Consider the following 19,738-nt stretch of genomic DNA (forward strand, 5'->3'; position numbering starts at 1 on the left):
GTTGTTGGCATTTGTCCTACAGTGAGTTAAAGGACAATGTTTTTACTGCCTTTGGCAATGTGGCTGAATTTCAGGCTCCTAAGCTGTGTTCATACTGCCTGGAATGGTAGAGCTAGTGTGTCCCAGTCAAGTCTGTCCCTGTATGGGATCAGATCTCCTCTGCCTAGAAGACTGGCAGGCTCCAGTCTATAGCTGATGTGTACAGCAGTATCAGGCTGTTGGACCTGATTGTGAACAGGGAACCTTGTGTTAATGTAGAGACATAGCCTTTTGAACCATTTTAACCCTGTGACATCTCTGTGCTTCCAAGGTCCTCTTTTAGCTCCCTAAGATGCTGCAAGATAGCAGGAGAACAAATTAACCTCTGCCTGTTCCAGGAAGTTGTAAAGTTGTCCATAAAAAAACTCCTTTACATACTTTTTCTTATCTCCTTCCTTTCTTTCATCTACTTAAATTCATACTTTGAACACCCTGAAGCTGTGTCTTGCCAGGTAGGGCACAGTGGGCTTGAAAATGTAGTGTTAGTATTAAAAAGAAACAAAAAAACTAGCTTAACTGCTCCGCAACACCTGCTTCATGCTGAACACAGCTTAACTGATTCAGAGCTTCAGTCTTTCTGAACAACCATATTGATGAGATTAGCACTTCCACTTCTGCCTGCTGTGCTGTGTTGTACTGACTGTGCACTTCTGGCAACTAATCAAGAATCTAAATGAGAGATCAAAGAGAATCATGGATAGGATAGTCACATGCAAGTGCTTCTGTCCTCCCTAGCTTGGTACCTTTCAAACAATGTAAAAAAAGAAAAGAAAAAAACAAAAAAACCAAAACCAAAACAGCAACAAACCCCCCCAACCACTGAAACCTTAGGTGCCTACCTGTCAACATGATGGTACCTTGTTTTCGGTGTTTCTGATGTTTTACATCTGTACAACACAAACCAGGAAGACACAGGTATAATTGAGAACAGGATTTGGCACACACATGAGTGTTTGTGCCAACACACATGAAGTTTCAGATGTCTGGAATTTTTCTGAGCCTGTTTGCTGCACTTCTCCCTTCAACCAGTGACAATACGTAAAAAAATTACACTGCAGTAAAAAGCCATGGAGGGAAGTATAATAATATATTCAGCAGATGGTAGAGGAACTGTATCGCCAGTTTCAGGCAGACTTTTTGGGCTAGCATCTGATCCTGATTGTGCAGAGTAGTACTTCATTCTCCAAATAGTCCCATGGAAATCCACTGAACTACTTATAAAGCTATAGTATTTCTGAGTAGCACATCAGTTTCTGGCCCTTAGGTTTCATTCTTTTTAACTTGATGTGCCAGTTAAAAATCTTCTTGTCGCGGCAGTCTGGATTTTATCACAAATGAATATCCTCCTTAACAGCCTTTTAAAATGCATAGGGGAACTTTTCAGACATAAAGATCTTTAAGTCAGAAGAACAGTGCAGCTGTGTACATATGGCCTTTCTCATTGTATCACATAGAGCACTAATTGGCTGAGACATTTGCCTACAACAGAGCGATTCTATGTGGCTTTCTCTCTGTGATTTTACTAAATTAATTAGGAACTGAAAGGTGAATGGGAACTGTGTAAATTCAGAGCTTTTGCAACTCAGACACTTCTCAGGCCATAAATAAACATAGGAACCTATATTTGGGAAGACATTTTTAAAGTTTTGGTCCAATATTTGTAGGTGCTACACGGTGAATACATACTTAACATATAAAGAACTGCTGCATTTGCAGATTATTTCTCTGCCAAAACTGTTTGGAATTCAGGACCTGCTTCTGCTCTAGAAATACTCTGCAGGTCTCTAAAGGGGAGCAGATCCATGAGACTAATGAGGATAAATTGATTTTATTCGTGTCCAAAATGTGCATCTCTCTTCCTTGCTCCTGAATCTGGTACAGGTTATTCCCCAATTAACAAGAAAATGTTGTGTGCCACAGGGGCAGAAAATCCAAGGAAAACCGGAAGTTAGGTATGGTTAGAACTGAACTGAATTATAACCAAAGCTTTTCATGAGATTGGTCAATTTAAAAAAGACCAAACCCCAAAAAACCACAGTGTATATAGTTATAAACCTTTCTTAGTCTTCGTTTCAAAGTGAAACAGAAATGGAAGAAAAACCCCAACAAAGCATTTCTCATGTTATTCTGCCACAACTAAAAGTAGGTATGGCTGGAAAACTCAAATTAAATTTGGATCCTCTGAGATTTCTTGCCAAATTTGATGGAGCTGGGAGGTCTGAATTGCAGCATCTGTACCAGCACTAGAAAGTCTCTGTCTTCTTTCTTCCAGATTGCCAATGCATTAGGAATGCTCTCTTTGTCTTTACAGCCATGTCTTGCTACGATTATGCTGTGGAGTTTATCACCACTATGGGATTAAAGAAGGATTTGCTGCTGTTTTCTTGACATCTTCCACGTAAAAGGAGTATGTGGTACTTTGTGTATGTGGATGCCAGTGTGATGAGAAAATTGACAAATGTAGGTGGAGAGTCAAGTTGCTTCCCCATGGGTAGAAGGAACTGTTAGCACTGGCTTACATTTTTAAAATTCCTTCGTGCCAGCCCTTCAAAGAGAGGGATGAAGTCTGGTTTAACAGGTAACCAGTCATGCTATATTCTTAATTTATTAACATGTTTCATGAGAAATCTGCTATCATGAAAGTTCCAGCAATTTACCATCTTCGTAAAATATGTTATAGGAACAACCATGGAAATAACTGTGTCTCTTATGAACTGATTTGTGTTACCATGCATATTTTGTATGCTCTTAAGAGTTTGCAAAAAAAAAAAAAAAAAGGAGGTTTACTTGCTTGTACAAGCTTACTTGCTTGTGTACACTGTTCTGATAGCAACTGTATATTGCAAAGGATGTTGGGTCATGGCATGAAAATCTGTGTTAACCAAAGTACTTGAAAGCTAATTGTATAAACTACTTGACAGTAACAAGGAAGTGGGCCATCTGAGGCAGCCCCTTGTCTTTCCTTTAAATAGTGCATTTTTTTTCTCAGTGCAGATCTTGATTCCAAATAGCGCATCTGCTGTCAATACAACACAGACATTAATCAAAATTAAGTATATCTTGAGCATTGTCTATCACTGGAACCCAAGGCCTGCAGGAGAAGTTAGGGACTTCTATTCAAATAATATTCCCGTGTCCTCAGTGGGACTGTTGCTTCACTGAGGTAGACTACAGAATTGCAGAAATTTCAAGATTTTTTTTTAAGACATGAAAGAATAATATTTTTGAGGAAGAAGGAATTGTATGTCCTCCAAAAGGACTTGGATGCAAAAGGGAGCCAGATTAAATGACAGCAGGTCTGCCACTGCTCTCAAGCAAGAAGCAAACTCACTTAAATTACATATTACAAATGCTCACAAATAAACCTGACCTGTGTTTAAATGGATTAACACTTCCTCTCCCATCTCCACCACCTTAAGATCACCTTGATCTTACAGTCTGTTCTAGATAGAAATAAAACAAGATGGCCAAAGCAGTCCTGCTTTCAAAGTATCCCTACAGTCAAATCATTTAGGCATTGTCATAGACTGCTGCTTATAGCGTGTCTCCTGTGGTCATGTGCAGGTCAGTGTTCAGTGATGCCTGCCTCTGTGTTTTGGAAAAAAAGAGTGACTTCACTTTGCAGGAATATATATGCTGTGTGTGTGATGAATTTGTGCCTTTTATAACTGTAGCATTTTCTCAAGTGCCTCTGTGGTGACTGTCTCCCTTGGTTTCCTTCTTAAGTTCCCTTTCCAATAGGCTCTGCAGATATTTTTATCTGACAGCTGTGAACTTTTTTTAACCTTAATTAGAATCAATAAATATTGTCATGTCACATTTACTGTTTGAGGCTTTTCTTTTGTGGAAGCTCCTTTTGACTTGTTTGTGATGATGAGTATTACTTAGTAAGACAACATTTTGCATTTCATACTGAAGCCAGCAAGGTGTTTTCAGCTTTTTTCAGTAAAGAAAGCTCTGTACAGAAGAAAGAAAGAAAGAAGGATTAAAAAAGCAAACAACCCCCCCCAAAAGCAAAAAACCACCCACCCCACCCCCCCCAAACCTAAACACTGAAACAATCAAACCACGGTTGGTAGTAATTCTTCCTAACATATAGATGGCAAACTGTCTTACAATTAAGAATTAGTATTTGTTGCTGTAGGTGAACTCTCTCACAGCACCTTGTTTACCAGAACACGTATGGGCAGGGTACATGTTTTATAGCTGCTTGAGATTCAAGAACAGGTGGTATGTGGCTGTCGCTGAACATGGGAAGAAACAGATCTCATACCAAATACTGTGTGGTGTAAACATAAAAAACCTGGAAGAAAAGAAAAAATCACTGACTTCATTTCACCCAGTAGCTCAGTGTCAGTGCTAGAGAGATAACATAGCTGAAGAACAAATTTGACCTTGGGGAGGGACCTGTGTTTCACAATGAAGTAGTCCATGAATACTGGAAAAAGCGTAGCCATCCATGTGAAAAATGTGTCAAAAGCATGCACTGCTCTTATAGGCTTAACTTTCAGTATTACTTACAAGTATTAAGGGAGCACAAATACTATGAAAACAAATATTCTCAACTAATCCTTTGCATGCTCTATAACACATCTGTCCCCTAAGAAGCTATCAGCACCATCAATGCATTTCACAGGTCCTCATAGCAACTCACAAATACTTATGACTCTTTGCTGCCTTGGGTCAGATTTGAACTACCTCTTTAACCCTTTGTTCAGACATATCCTGTGGCATCCCAGAGGAGGTACTGAAATGCTGTTTTACTTTATTTCTTTATTTACAGAGCTTTCAGTGTGCATGTCAAAGAAACTGTGTCAGCATTATCTCTAGCAGTGCAGTGTACAGAAAATTAAATTGGACAGATTAATACAGGAGAAATGCATTTTGTGTAACATCTATAGAAGATGAATATGATTTCCTGAGAAACCAATTAGAAATCCCGCTCATTGTTTAGGAGAGGATAGGACGCATTTGCAAATTATTTGACTAAATCATACAAAACTCACTTCTAGTATGAGAACTGAGGATTCCCCTTGGGCCTGTAGAATTGTCTCAGAAAAAAAGCATCCAAGAATGAAAGGCAAAACTAGCCTCAAATTGTACAGAACAAAGATACAGTTTGGTATTTACTGGAAACAAGGGGAAGCTTTCTGTTTAATTTATACCAATACATTAAGGCCCAGGTTTTTGCCACCTCGTCTGAGGTGCTTCTGTCAACAGGGTTGTTGAGACACAGTTCTTGTCTGTCTGGTACTCCCTCCTCTGTGTGGTGAATGGGGAGAGAGGGGCTCCTCGCCTGGCAGTTCAGCCCATGAAGGACTGGAGGAGTCTTACAGACACATCCCTCTCTCCTCTCCATGTAGGTAGATACCTAAATCGATGGGGTTTCTAACTTCAGTATCTCAGTTGTGTGTTTCAGATTCATGAGATTAACTTGTATCTAATGCATGTGTTTCACTTGTTCTGCAAAGACATTAATGGCAAGGTTAGATATTTTCAAAGAGCACATGATATTGATATTTACCCCCCGGGAGCCAAAACACAGTTGCCTTGTGCATTCCAGACATCTGAGGGCACCTTGTCCAGCCTCCAGCTGCTGTGCCGGAAGGCAGCAGCTCTTCCAGAGGCCATGTGTCCTAAGCCAACCTGCACAGGTGGCACAGATACTCTTTGGATACCGAACCAGGCAGCTTCTACCTCCCACCAACTGTTGATGGCAATTAGGTACTTAAATTCTTCCTTGGGGTATTTAGCTTTGGGAAATGCGAACAGGGATAATACGGGCCTTGTGAATCTAACATTATGCAAGTTAATAAATTGCGATGTTAATGGGTAGCTGCACATCTAACATGTCAATACATAGCTGTCCTTTATTCAGGCAGCCTATACAATGATTTTGTTGGTCACCGGAAAAAGACAAGGCATGATATTCTAGTCAGAATATTAGCACTGTTTGCTAGAGAAGCCTTCAGTTAGCAACTGAGTGCTAAGTTAAGCTGCAAAAAAAATGCACCTGAGTAAGAGGGTTTGTAAGTTGATTTCAGTTTGCATGACTTGTACAGTCAGTGCAAGCTGTTCTGAAGCTAGGCTAGAAAAAGCTGAAAAGTGAATTTTAAATAGCTGTGATAAGCTATGAAACACACACTAAGGGTCTTGTCCACGGAGTCTTTACCCAGTTCCATGCTGGCTTATCCCAATTTTCCATTCTTCCTGGCCTGGCTGAAAGAGGCAAATTAAGTTGTTCTGAGTTTTTACATCCATTGTAGGTCAAAGACAGTCTCACTCTGTGTTTTGACAGAATGTGAGAGATACCTTTTCTAATTTAGAAGTAAAGGGTTATTAGCTTTCAGTCAGGGTTGGTTTTTGCCATGCACACAGGGAATTTTCTGTTAGCAATTCTTAAAATCCCTCCTTAGCTGAACAGCCATAACAAAATAAATAAACATCCATCCAGCTCCATTTACTTTGTCATCTGCAGGCTCTGTAGACTCCCTCCCCACCATCCCCGCAACTTTGAGGGGGTAAAAAGCCTTTTCCAAATCTAAGCAATGCATTCATCTGACCTACAGCAGACAGAGTCTGGGCAAATACAGACCAGCCTCACCTGCAGAAGGGCATAATGTCATTGGACTCCAGTAGTAACTGAGGGGGTCTCATCGAATACCATTTCCCTGCAGCAGCAGAGACTTGTTGGAGAAGTGCTTGAGGAAGTAGTACACAGAAGAAACACCAGCCTTTGGCTGATTGGTTTTGTCAAATGGCTTGGTTTGCTCCTGCACCGCTGTCTAATGGGATTCAACACTGCACTCAAATATGCTCTGATGCTTGGATGGGAAGGAGGGGAGGAAAGGAAGCATATTAATAATGCACTGAGGCATCCTTGTCAGCTCTCGGGCTGTTCACTCCAAATTTGCATATGCTCCAAGTTGTAAGAAAACACTTTGCACAGCAGTGTTGCATTTAGCAGAAATTACATTATAATTTCAGATGTGGAAACTTCTATTCCAGGTCTGAGGCAGCGAGATGTCCCATTGGGCTGTGTAGTCATTATCTTAAACAATTGAAATGCATTCTTGCGCTTAATCAAAATCAAGGGGAGATGTTACTACAGCCTCTGCTTGCCAATTCAGCCCAAAATAGAATAAGAATATTAAACTTTATTAAAAACTATGTTATTTCCCAATAATTTCTTTATGAGCTGGAGTTTGGCTAGAGTGCTTTTTCAGAGGTTGCATATTTGAGCCAACACCTCTACCTCTGTGGAGGTGAGCACAACTGCCCCAAAGAAACCCTCTTCTCAGTGGAGGGGAGTGTTCAGGTGCATTTAGGATCTATGCTTACACTTTTCTTCCAGCTCCTTCAGATGCCAAGCATCAGCAAAGACTTCAGCTGCCCTTAGAGGACGTCTTGCAGTTCTGGCAGAGTGGTGCAGCAGCCATTTCATTGCCCTGATTTCTGCCAGGGACTGGCTCGTGCCGGGAAGCAGAGGCTGCGGGGATGGACCCCACCTTTCTCTGCTTCCTTCAGTGTGCCATAGTGGAGCTTGGAGATGGGCGAGAGCTGGGGCTTGAAGCTGGGGGCTTGCAACCCTCTCCTTTGGTGTGTTTCCATTCCAGAGTTCGGTATTTTGGGTACTCAACAGGAATAGTAAGCACCAGTGCAGAAATACCCACTGAGACCTTTCTGCAAATCAAAATGTTAAGCTTCTGCCACATTTTTGTTTGTGAGGTGATAAAATACTGCTATTATATAGCCAGAAGATGGCAGCCTTTATTTCAGCCTTGAGCCCCACTGTGCCGTGCTGCTGTGCAGCAGGCAGGCAGCTGGCCGTGCTTCAAGCACCGCTGTCTGCAGCTGGTGTCTACTAACAGTAGTGCCCCCTCCACGACAAATGCTAGGCTCTGCCTTTTGTAATTCGGCCAGACATCCTGGATTTAACCAACGTTTTGATAAAAATGATGGTGCTCAGGCTATAATCCAAGGAGTTTTCAAGAGAATGGTCTGGCCGTGAAAGTCCAAAGGCAAACACAAGCAGTAATTATGTCCTTTGCTTCATTTTCAACCCCATCTTGAGTGGAAGCTATCTTCTTGTACTGTGAGTGTCAGCAGAGCTCACAGTTACATTTCACAGAGAAAGAGTAACAGTGGGAAGATAGAGGTGGCGAAGGATTCAAGGTTAAAGGCCGGAGCACATTACATCTCCTGGGACCTCTGAAAGATGAGACGGGCAGCCTGGAGCCACTGCTGACCTCCGCTGGCACCCAGCAAGCTGCCAGCACCGCTCTGCTAAAGCTTCCCTTTCCTCTCATAAGTAACGTGCTCTCGCCTGGGAAACTTTTTTCTCTGCTCCTTCTGTGTGTCCAAAGTTATTCTGTATCTGCTTCATAAGATGAGGAAAAAAAAAAACAACAAACCAAAACGAAGAGAGCAAGAAACGGGGAATAGAAACTGGGAAGTCAAGTGCTGCAAATAAAGAGCAAAACAGGAATTGCAACTGCAGCCTGAAACATTGATTGCCAAGTGCAGGAGCTGAGTGGGAGAAGAAAAAGTTACAGTTCGTTAACAAAGAGCACATTTAATTTCCCCTTCTGGATTTTCACCAAGATGAAATTTGCTTTCTTTCTGTGTGTGGAAACCAACTGTTGCAGGGAACATTTGCAAAGCAAAATTATTTCCAACCACTCCATGGAAGATAAACAACCCAAAAGGAAGAGAAGTGACTAAAATCATGATTCCATAGAAGAGGACTCCATGGATTTGTCCATTTTTCTATTTCTTCATGCTGCTGTCAGGAACTGGGAGGTGAGCTCTGTGCAGAGAATGTAAGACCAGTCCCCAGCTTGTTCCCGGCGTGGTTTCTGGCTGGGGAAAGCCCTTGCTGTCAGGCAGCTGGTCAAGGGGACATGGGAACTGACTGGTAGGAAACCTGCACCTTACGGCCCATCTGACTGCACAATGTTGTCACATCTCCATGGGTGGTATTTTTATTCAGATACAGAATGCTAATTTGTACTGGTGGTTGGAAGTAAGTTTGATCCTGGGAAAAGACATCGTGTGAAAACAGGGGATGGACCAAATGTGGACAGAAAAGTATTGCTGGTGAAAGGCAATTGAAGAGACCAAGCACAGGCTGCAACTTCTTGCTTGCCCAGAGTGGATTTTTAAGGCTGAATGTACCTTTAGCACCATCAGACTTCCCCCTTGCCCCATGCAAGGAGCATGGCTGGAGTGATGTTGCCTGACCTGGGGGAGGCTCACATCCACTGTGCCAAAAGCATGCAGCCCCTGCAACCCAGTGCTTTGTTCTCATGATGGTGGCCCCTTCCCAGACCTCTCACATGGTGAGTTTCCAACCAGAGGGGTTTGGGTTGTCAGTTCCTGCACTGGGCATTTTGGAGGTTTTGTGATGGGCAGGTGATGAGGGAAGGAAAGCCTTGCGGAGCTGATGGTGCAAAAAAGCCAGTCAGTGGCTCTCCTCCCACACATCCAGGTCCTGTTTCAAGGTCCCTGTCCCCATGAGGCTAGTTAGTGGCAGCCAGGGAAGAGGCAGCCATGTCACCCTGCACAGGCAGGAGCTGCAGCTGAGAGGAGCGGGGCACAAAGGAGATGGGAAGCATGAGAATTTCACAAGAGTGTTTTTCCATCCCCGGTGCTGATTTCTGTGTCTTTCAAAGGTGTTGAAAGGCTAATTATGAGACATGCTGTTAGGGGCTTGGGCACAGCTGCTGTGGTATCTGTAAGCGAAACCAGCAATTTAATTAAAAAACAGGCAGGTTCTCTCACACACATCATCTTCACTTGCTTATTTCAGACCGCCTGATCTACCTGCTCTGTGATGCTTCTTATTTCACTGCTAGTATGGAGGATTAGTCTTTTTTTTTTTCTTCTCTCTTCCCCCTCTGTTGCTCCTTCTGCCAGTGCTTGCTCTAGTCTCTGCTTTATTTCCAAGCATCAAACAGCAGCCTTTTCATCTGAGGCTTTTCCATTTCCCAGGCGTGTCAATGCCATTCCGTTCGCACCCTGGTGCTGATGGACTTGGCATGGGCCTTGGTGTCTCCTGTCACCTCTTACTTTGAGAGGACAGAGCATCTCCCACCTCAGCCAAGGGAATGCAGGTTCTTCCTCCAAAAACTGGGGCACCAAGCACCCCTGGTGAGGGAAGGTCATCAAAGGCTTTCCCACTCCATGGCCCCGGGTGAGGTCTCCGCTCAGTCCCCAGCAGAAAGAGGCGTTTCCTCAGTGCTTCAGCCTCACAGTTTTAATAACAGCAGCAGCTCACTTGAAGAGTTGTCAGTGGTGATAAACTCAGTCCTTTTCTGTTTCAAAATTGGTTTAAGAGAGATGCCTGGCTGTTTAATATTTAAGCTAAATGTTTAATGTTTAAACAGGGAAATTGTTCTGATTGTCAGAAAGGGCATTAAAGCAGGATAGAAAACCGGTCTCTGACAAACGTTGCCCTTCCCCTGCAGCAGCGTGGTGCCTGGGAGCTGCAAGGAGTTTCAGAAATGCCAATTTTAATCAACCTCTTTCATTTAATTCCATTTGCCACTTACCACTCCCACAGCAGTGAGACGTGCTTTTTCCCTGTGAAGTGGGGAACATTGTATCTCACCCTTTTTAACAGTTTGAGACTAGTTCAGCTGAATTGAACTTGCACTTCAAATCCCAAACAAATTGCAATAGAAATGTGCGTGGATAAGGTGAAAAGCGAAGGTGGATGGTGTCAGCTCATGGATGTATTCCAGAGGATTTGGGGTTCCTTTTGCACATGTACACAAATGCTGTGAAATTCAGATGCCAAGTTTAAAGTCAGCACAAGAATGAATGTCTCTGCCACAAATACTTGTATGGATGAATATTTTTGAACAGATATGGACAGTGTTTTTCAGGCTGTGGAAATATCTCCCTGGAGAAGTGTGTAACTGTGCAGAACTGTTTCATGCCACAAAAGGCTTGTCAGGAGGAAGCCAGTGCTCCCTCCCCGGGCCCTCAGGTGGGCACTGTGGCTGTGCCAGACTGCCTGCACCGGTTAGTCCTAGCGCACAGGAATCCCTGCTCAGTAATGGCTGGAGCTGGGGAAAAAAATATATTCAGCAGAGGAAAACATATTCAGCAAGGAGCCCTCAAGACAAACATCAGTTCATGTTAGTGACTTTTCCCACCTTAACATGTTCCTAAGGTGGATGCTAAACAGACCTGTCAAAAATCCTTTGAACAAGCATTTAATACTACAGTTTAGGGTGTTCAAAATCCAGTGTTGCTTCTTCCTACTGAGACTATTCTCTCCTTTCTATTGTGGGTAATTTGAAGTGCACGTGTAAGTTCAAAGTAGATGGGAAAGCTAAAGCTGGAAATGTAGATAGTCTCATAAATAATCTGTTCAGGCTTTTTTTCCCCCAGAGAAACTGCTAGTGGCTGGCTGATCCTCACACAGAATGGCTGTGAACAATGAACAAAGTAGCTCAGGAGACATGTAGTGTCTGTACAACTTTTTCTGTGTGGTGCTTAATATTGGCACCGTGACCATCTGCTCACCTCTGATGACAAGGGGCCACCTGAAGTAGCCCTTCTCTCTAGAAATGGCTTCTGGTTTGGAGCCCACCAGCACCTAGGCTGAGACTGGTCTGCACTTACTGTGTCTACAAGGCTTTTGGACAAAAAACTGAGAGGACATATGAATGTGGTTGAAGCAGAAGCCAGGAGCAAAGTCATCTTGGGTAGGTAGGTATTTCTGTTGATGTATACATATGGATCGTGTTGAGCAGAGCAAGGGTTCAGTGGCTGCTGCATATGATGTGCCTAGTGATTTAACACAGGTGCAGAGACACACCACCTTCCACAAACTCACAAAAAACAACGCAAGAAAGAATCTGAAGAAAAGTTTATAGGAGACCTCCTCTTATCAATGTTTCAGGACTGTTGAAAGGCACATTTCACCCATGTTGAATGACAATTGAGTTCATGGACACATACAATGTTCACATTTAATGGCAAAGAGACTGCATAATGATGGTACGTTGTGAAACATATATTCCAGACTTCAGTTAAACGCTAAAGTGATTATTTTAAGTGTGTCATGTACATAGTAAGAGCGGAACAGGCAGATGCATCCAATTACTGTAATTTACAAGGCAGTAATTCAAGCCCCAAATATATTTCTCCTTATTGGAGGAAGGCGGTACAGATTACGAACACAACGAGGGGCAGCAAATTGATAGGGAGCCAGGAACTGCTGCCATTCAGAAAATAACAGCTAGCACCTGCTGCAAGTCGAAGGGGCTTTAACTTTGCTAATTCAATTCACGCCCCTTTAACAGCAAATGGCTGGGCTGGATCGGATGATCTTGGGCCACAGTATAACCGTGAGCCACACCATGGCTGGGCCACACCGACACAGGCACCCTGCACGACAGATAAGCGCAGATGTTTGTTCATTAGCGGGCAGAATAAAGTCCACTCGTGCTTCCTCTCTTGCCGTTTAGCGAGCTGCTTTGTGCTAATTACCTCTTTTCATCCAGATCGTGGTTAAATTTCACGTTGTGATGATTAATAATTAATCAAATGCATTTGAAAATTAATTTGGCAATTCTATGTCTGATTGGCATGCTAATCTCTTCTGTGCAGCAGAGATGTTATGGGAATAACCTCAGATATTCTGAGCTGCTAACTGAGGTGAATACATAAGGGCACTTATTATCTCATGTGGTAAAAAATAAAGCGGCAAGTGGGAATGAATGCATTCTCCAAGGGTTCTTTGCCTTTGGGAAAGGTGTGATCTACATTTTCCCCTGTATTAGGAATATACCATCGGTATTATCATGTCCAATCAAAACAAATGGATAAGAAAAAGGCAAATTTGAAAAACACCCCCACAGCTGATTTATTTCTGTTTAGCTGGTAGCAACTGCAGTAGATTTGATCCACTGATCATGTACTAAAAAGAAAAATCACAAGGAGAACAACTTTTGCCCTTTCCAGCTGTCCGTGCCACGTCTCTCTAAAAGTAACACTCATCTGGTAAAAAGGAAGAAGAGGGAGTATGCAGCTTCCACTGGACGTGTGGTCCCCACTAGTTTTGAGTGAGTAGTCCCTTTTTATAGGCAAACAGCCCTGCAGCAGCCACAGAGGTGAAACACACGGTAGAGCTAAGTAGGCACAGCAGTCCCGGCACGGACGGCAGGTTCCTCTCCCAGAAGGTGGTGGTGAACGGTCGGGCTGGAACATCCTGTGGGAGAGACAAGATGGTACCACTGCAGGGTCTCCCTCTCCACGTGAGCTGGGAGGCAACAAACATCCCCTACTATGCTGGGGAGATCACAGGCTTTTCCCAAGGACCAGATCGGGGCAGGGAAAGGAGGGTCAGGGCTGTGAAACATACATTTTCTGTTGTCCACAGGAGAGTGAAGGTGGAGTTACTTGTGACTGGAAGGAGATTACATTTGGCTTAAAACCATGGCCTGGGACTGGGCAGAACTAGGCTGATTTCCTGCATTTTGCAGTCCCCCAGGCTCTGGGATCCTTGCCCCTGGGTGCTGGCCATCCACCCTTCAGACAAGGGTAACGTCATTCCTCGAATGAGTCAAAAAAATGAATACCATCACCACATGAGGTAACCAAAACTTCGCTGAAGCAAGGATCGCAGCGTGACTGAGAGGTGCACACCTGACTGGGTGATGATGAGAAAGTCTGGCTCACCTTTGACTCTGGCTCTGGCATCCAAATTTCATTCACTGAGATCTTCCCCATACTGTGCAATACCTAGAAGAAAAGATAATTTGTATCACATCAGAAAAAATTAAACCCCACACTACTCTCAGTTTTAGAAAAGCAGAGCATGTCTGAGCAAGGTGACATTGATAAAAGGCTGTGACTAGCTGAAAGTGTTTGAACCAGAAAATGTATAGTGATTTCTCTGTTTATATCAGCAAAGAGAGAAGGAAGAGGCAGTTTTGGTAGTTTCTGTAAATATATGACAGCTGGTCATCAAACAGTTGTGTGCCTAACCAGTGTTTTAAGGACCCTGTTTCACAGAGTCATTTGTAAAAAGTAGGACTTCACTCAGAAATCCACACAAACTACAGCTTCTCCAGCTGTTGATTTAAAATTTTTTTGAGTATAGGTAAAAAGGCTTTTTTCACATGACAGTCTGAGAAATAGCAAGGTGAGGTTACCACCACACACTCAGGACGCAGACCCTGTTAGGAGTGATGCTGCTTGGATCACAAACTAGAAAGAGGAAAGATACAACCCTGGGGCTTTCAAAGCATACAATTACAAAGTTATCTCTTGGACATTCAGGCAGTGCAGAGCTCATCAAGGATTCTTCTTGAGAGTAAATTGTTTGTAACAACCATGGAGGTTGTGGGAGTCAAATGAATGCCTCCAGAAGAGACTGCTAGCTGTCTTTGTCACTAGTGCTCACAGGCGTGGAGAAAAGAGAAATTAGGTGACTTGAAACAGAGCACGTAACGAGGATTATAAGGCAAATATGACATTCAGTCAAATGGAAGCAAAGGGCTGATTTTCCCTTAAATAAGAGCTCCGTGGTTCTGCCATACAGTAGTTATACTGTAGCGTACACCCTTTCATGGTTTTTTTTCCCTCCCTCCAGACTGTTGTAAAGGGATTTCACTGTGACTGGGAAACCAGCCCAATGCGTGTCATTCTAAGGAGGTTTAGACATTATCAGAACCACCCATTACGAATTCATAGAGCTGAGCTAATGGTACTCTTTGCTAAAAGGAGAAGTAGAAGGGATAGATCAAAAATGAGAACAGTGGTCAGATTTCCAGATCACTGCACAGGAAATAGCTGCAAGCATTTGTAATGACTTAAATTACTTTTAAAATATACAGTGATTAATTTTTTAGAAATTGTGGTAGTATATCTAAGGGCAGCATCAGATTGGAGGGCTTTTTCCTCTAGACATGAGGTATACGGCATGAGCTTCATTTTAAGTCTCCAGTGCAGCAACACACTGTGTAATGTTCTAATGCGGGTAAGATCCTCGGCTTCACTTTATTCAATAACTAAGTAAAGTTTAAAGATAAAAAAAAGGCTTCGGTTCACATCCTTTTCTGGGATTCTTCCCCATCAATTTTAGGAGCCACTGTACAATTACAGGCTGTGATGCACAAAATCAGACCCTCCAAGCTGTACTTAATCCTTTTTAACCTTTTAATAGAGAAGTTGAAAGCAAACCAATGGTATGTACCTCTCTGGCTGCTCTCTCTCCTGCCTGTACAGCCCCCTCCATGTATCCACTCCATTGGGTAGCCGTTTCTGTGCCAGCAAAGTAGATTCTGTCAATGGGCTGGCGAATGATCCTTCAAAGCAAATGGAGATGTCAGATGACAAGTAACAGGTAAGTGATGATCCTTCTAAGAGCAATTTATGGACTTTGATGGAGCACGCAGCTTCAGTTTTCCAGAATTCCTGCAGACCTGGGCTGGGGAGCATGGTGCAATAAGCTGTCCCCGCAGGACCACCTGCTTGTTTCCATACACAAAACTCAATATCTGAGAGAGAGAAAATCTAAGGCATAAATCAGTATGCCCAATTTCCGTGCAAAATAATATAAGCCTTATTTTAGTGCTGGGATACGGGACAATCCTAACTTAACAGCCTCCAGAAATGCAGTGCAGCTGATAGATTTATGTCTTCTGCATGGCCGCTTTGTTGTTATCCTGCCATTACAGTGGGATGCGAATGATGTTTTCGCAGTGACAGGTCACTAATAACAGCTTCTATTTGGAGGCTGGACTTGGCTGGCTGCAAGTCCTGCCAAAAGGGGATGGCAGCTGACGGCCTCAGCATTCAGGGAGTTACATTTGCCCTGCAGGGTCATATAAGCCAGCCCTTCAGCCATGCAAAGCTGCACTAGCATCCTGGTCAACCCAGCCATAGGTAATGAGCTCCCTTTCCCATAGAGAGATGTACTTGCTCTAAGGGCTCCCATCTAACCCCCGCAATTAGGTTTTCCCTGCCTGCGTGACACCAGCTTCCCAGGTCAGAGGCCTCACCTATCACTACCCAAGTGTAATAAATTACAACAGCAGAGGCTGTGCATAGGATGACTTCTTTGCACTCGCATCCTGGCAGAGGCAGGGCATAACTCCATGATAGACATGCTAAGGAGCTCACGCTGCGATGTGCTACATGGTTTGTCTGGTCTTTGGCTATGGATACAAGATTTGTCTGGTTGTTCCGATTATGTGCTGAACAGTGCGTTCCACGGGTTTTTCAGTGATATACCTAGTATTACCCAGTATTATCTACCACGTTCCTTTAGGAATACAGCCATTCTGCATGGGGAGGGCATGGGAGGCTTTGCTGGGTGGAAGGAGAGAAAGAGTTTTCATGTAAGGTGTCTTCCCCTTGTGAAGTGACTCAACAGGCTTCACCAGAACCTGGTGCTCCCCCTACAGAGTCAGTGGAGACTCTTCATCTGTCCAAGATGTGTGTCCTCAAGGTCTCAGAAAGCATTAAAGATATCTACTGCACATACTGCATAGAGGCAAATACTCTAAGTAACCTAGTGGAGAAAGGTTTCCTGGCTCTAGCAGGTCCCTTTGTGACTGTGCTTTGTTTTCTTCAAAGTCACAAGAGAAACTCTGCACTTACTAAAGTCAATAACAAGAAGCTTGTTAGCTGGAGAGTAGGGGAGCAGAAATAAGGCTGAAAGTCCCCCAATATGCTACATATGCCATAAGTTTGTTGTATAAGGTATATCATTGTACATGAGCTAAGAAATGTAAATTAGAAAGCAAAGCATTCTCTGGTTTACCTTCCATAAGAATACATTATGCCTGGTGGGAAGTAGGCTGTGTAACAACCTCCTGAATATTGCTCCATGGTCCAATTCTTTTCTTCATAATGCACAGGCTGTAAGTATTAGCAAACATTAGAGAGTGAAACAGTGGCAGAAAAACTGGAAATAAACCCCAAATTTCTTTGAAGAGGGAAAAAACAGGCTAAGGATACCTGTCAAAGGAGTGCCGTGTCATCTGGCTAATGCTATCCATCTGCACAAAACAAATCTTTGCACTTTTACAGAAGCACTAGTCTCCCATAGGGAAATGACAGAACAAATAAAACAATGCACTGCCTTGTCTTTTCTTGTAAAGAGTGAGACTGACAGGTCTTTTCTTCCTGTACTAGATGCTGCTGTCCTCCCCTTGGGACTACAGATTGTATGGCACAACATGCAATTTTATGTACACATTTTAGGGATCAGGAATCATCCTCCAGAACAAAGGAGCACCTTTACTGTACAACAGAGGTGAAAACAGGTATTCATTTCTTACATGCAAAGCCTCTTCCATCCCCATTGCTTTGGCATATGCCTCACAGATCTTCTTCTTCCTATATGAAAATAAAATTATAGTCAGGAAAAAAAAAAAAAAGGTAGAAAAAAACCCTCTCAGCTATTGCTCTTCTTATTAAAAAATTGCATTTATTGCTACACATTGGAAAGAAAGTCAGGTTTGGCTTTGAGTCCGATTTCAAGTTTTTATCTTAATATACATATTTCAAATGCTGATGCCTAAATATGACATCCAAAATGGACTCAGGGAATGGGAAATTAAGGTTGATTTTGGCAATGAGCTCTGAAAAAATAAATCTTTGTACAGTTATTTTAGGATGCAGAGCCAATTCATTCTCATGTTCACTGGTGTAAAACCAGAAGAGAAGCAATATAAATCAGTGAAATCCCTACAGATTTACTATAGCTGAGAACAAAATATGAGCTGGAGAATACTACTCACATTCCTAAGCAGAACTCTTCTTTCACTTGCATGTGTACCAAAAATCACATTTAGAAAGCACTGTTTGTTCATTTCACAGACTAATGGAGAAACCATACTGTTGTAAACACAGAGGTTTAAAAATTTTATCACCCAGTCTGAATGTGAAGGACACCCAAAGCTACGCATATTATCACTCCCTATATGGCTGGGGTGAAGCATCATTCAGTGGGGTTGCATTCTGGAAATGTCTTCAGAAAAATCTTCTCAGTTCACATGGAGACACAGAGCTGATAAGTCATAACATGGAAGAGTGGGCAGGACTTGGAAACAGAAATATCCATAACTGGATGAATATTAGCATTAGTGTCTTGGTCTGTTTATACTAAAAGCTCATGTTTGGCCCCAATTTCCAGCACTGGTAGTTGCACTGAGCATGTGTATACGTGCACATGCACACACATATCTACATACATACTCCTGTGGGGAAGCACCCCAGAGAAGACTTTAATTTCTGAAACATTTATAGTTTCTGAACTCTTACCTCTCTTCCTTACTGAGATGGGCCAGTTTAACAGCCTTTCTGGTAAGGATGAAACTGAAAAGAAAAATATGGAATATAAATACCATGCAGTGTCAGCACCCCAGCTGATTCACAATCTCTTGCTTGCAATGACTAAAAAAAGATGAGCAAAGCACTTTACCAGTACGTAATGGGCTTGACATTTTTTCATCATACCTCATCGCTTACTTCATAATTACAGGTCACACAGGTGAGAAGGCCTATGCAGGGTATCCTGGGGAGTTAGCTGAGAGTGTGCATTCCCAGGAGGCAGGCGCAGAAGACTGCCTCACAGCTACCAGATGAGAAAGTTGCAGATTGCAAGTCTGTTTTCAAAGCTGCCAGCACTGGCCTCATTTTGCTCAGTAGGAATGAGCTCTCCATCCCCACTGACTCAGGAGAGCAAAGTTATACCCAAAGTGAGCAGAATGATGACAGTATCCAGCAAACTAGCCTGCACTTCCTACTCTCTTATACCCTAGGTCTTATCCAAAACGACTGAGACCCTGAGTTTTCTTGAGATTTTGAAGTCTCGCAGACAGCAGGCCATACCACTGCCCTTGGTGTTAATAAGTGATGGGAGCCTGCTGCTTTGACTGCACTGCACAGTGTCATGGACCAGTCCTGTAAGAACAGGGATTAATATTTATTCAGCTTGAAGGAAACAGATTTGGTGATTAGTTCATCTGATCTTAGTGGAGATACCTAGGGGAAGATCTCAGCACTCTTTTAGAAAGTTGTATAAATCCACATGAAGAAAGCAGGAAACTGCTTGCCATATGGGGTTTGGAGGAGGCTTATTGCTCTCAGGTCATGTAATTTTTTAAGCCTTGAACATGACCATAAAAATGTACAGTTCAGTAGAAGTGGCAAGTTTTCCTTGCCAGATACTTAAGGAGTAGTTGCCTGACATTTCTCTTGGCCTTTTTTTGGCAGTCTTGCCTCAGATTACAGTGGAAACAGTCATAAAGACTGTTTGTTCATATTGGCTTAAACTATTTTAAAAGGCAGTCAGTGCTGTTACATATTTTTCCATCTGTTTGTCCAAACTACAACTTTTTTCCTTGGCAGGTTCTTCAGAATCCTGATTTCTTCACTGCACAGCTGCTGCCTTGCTCAGCCACCAGCTGATGTTCATTGTCCTGCCTCAGCTCAAAGGGGAGAAGAGTCAAATGAGGATTTCTTGGACAACTGTATTTTCATTTTGGCCCAGGCACTAAATACAATGCCCAACATAACCCAAATACAATTCACAATGCTAGGTAAGAAAGGGATTTATTTCTAAATCTACTCCACAGAAAAAAAATAATTAACTGAATGATGAAAATTCAGCAACTCCTTCTCAGCCATGTCCTTTCTATTAGGCTATTTGTAGCAGAAGCTTCATCTA

At 42.8% G+C, this 19,738-nt stretch overlaps 2 protein-coding genes across 2 annotated transcripts in view; one reads left to right on the forward strand and one right to left on the reverse strand.

Moving 5' to 3' along the window:
- MAOB (monoamine oxidase B) overlaps nucleotides 1-2,766 on the forward strand; it is a 55,553-nt gene extending 52,787 nt beyond the window's left edge. The window contains exon 16 of the mRNA XM_074929501.1: nucleotides 2,351-2,766. The gene's annotated coding sequence lies outside the window, so the exon portion shown is untranslated. The remainder of the gene's footprint in view (nucleotides 1-2,350) is intronic.
- A 9,149-nt stretch (nucleotides 2,767-11,915) lies between these two features.
- LOC141960113 (amine oxidase [flavin-containing] A-like) overlaps nucleotides 11,916-19,738 on the reverse strand; it is a 39,155-nt gene continuing 31,332 nt past the window's right edge. Inside the window, exons 10-15 of the mRNA XM_074904880.1 lie at nucleotides 18,331-18,384; nucleotides 17,346-17,403; nucleotides 16,826-16,923; nucleotides 15,254-15,365; nucleotides 13,735-13,797; nucleotides 11,916-13,264 (exon numbers count right to left, since the gene is read on the reverse strand). Of these exons, the coding sequence (XP_074760981.1) occupies nucleotides 13,109-13,264; nucleotides 13,735-13,797; nucleotides 15,254-15,365; nucleotides 16,826-16,923; nucleotides 17,346-17,403; nucleotides 18,331-18,384 (541 nt within the window). The 3' untranslated portion in view covers nucleotides 11,916-13,108. The remainder of the gene's footprint in view (nucleotides 13,265-13,734; nucleotides 13,798-15,253; nucleotides 15,366-16,825; nucleotides 16,924-17,345; nucleotides 17,404-18,330; nucleotides 18,385-19,738) is intronic.

Source organism: Athene noctua, chromosome 1 (genome assembly GCF_965140245.1).
Source record: "Athene noctua chromosome 1, bAthNoc1.hap1.1, whole genome shotgun sequence".
Lineage (NCBI taxonomy): Eukaryota > Metazoa > Chordata > Aves > Strigiformes > Strigidae > Athene > Athene noctua.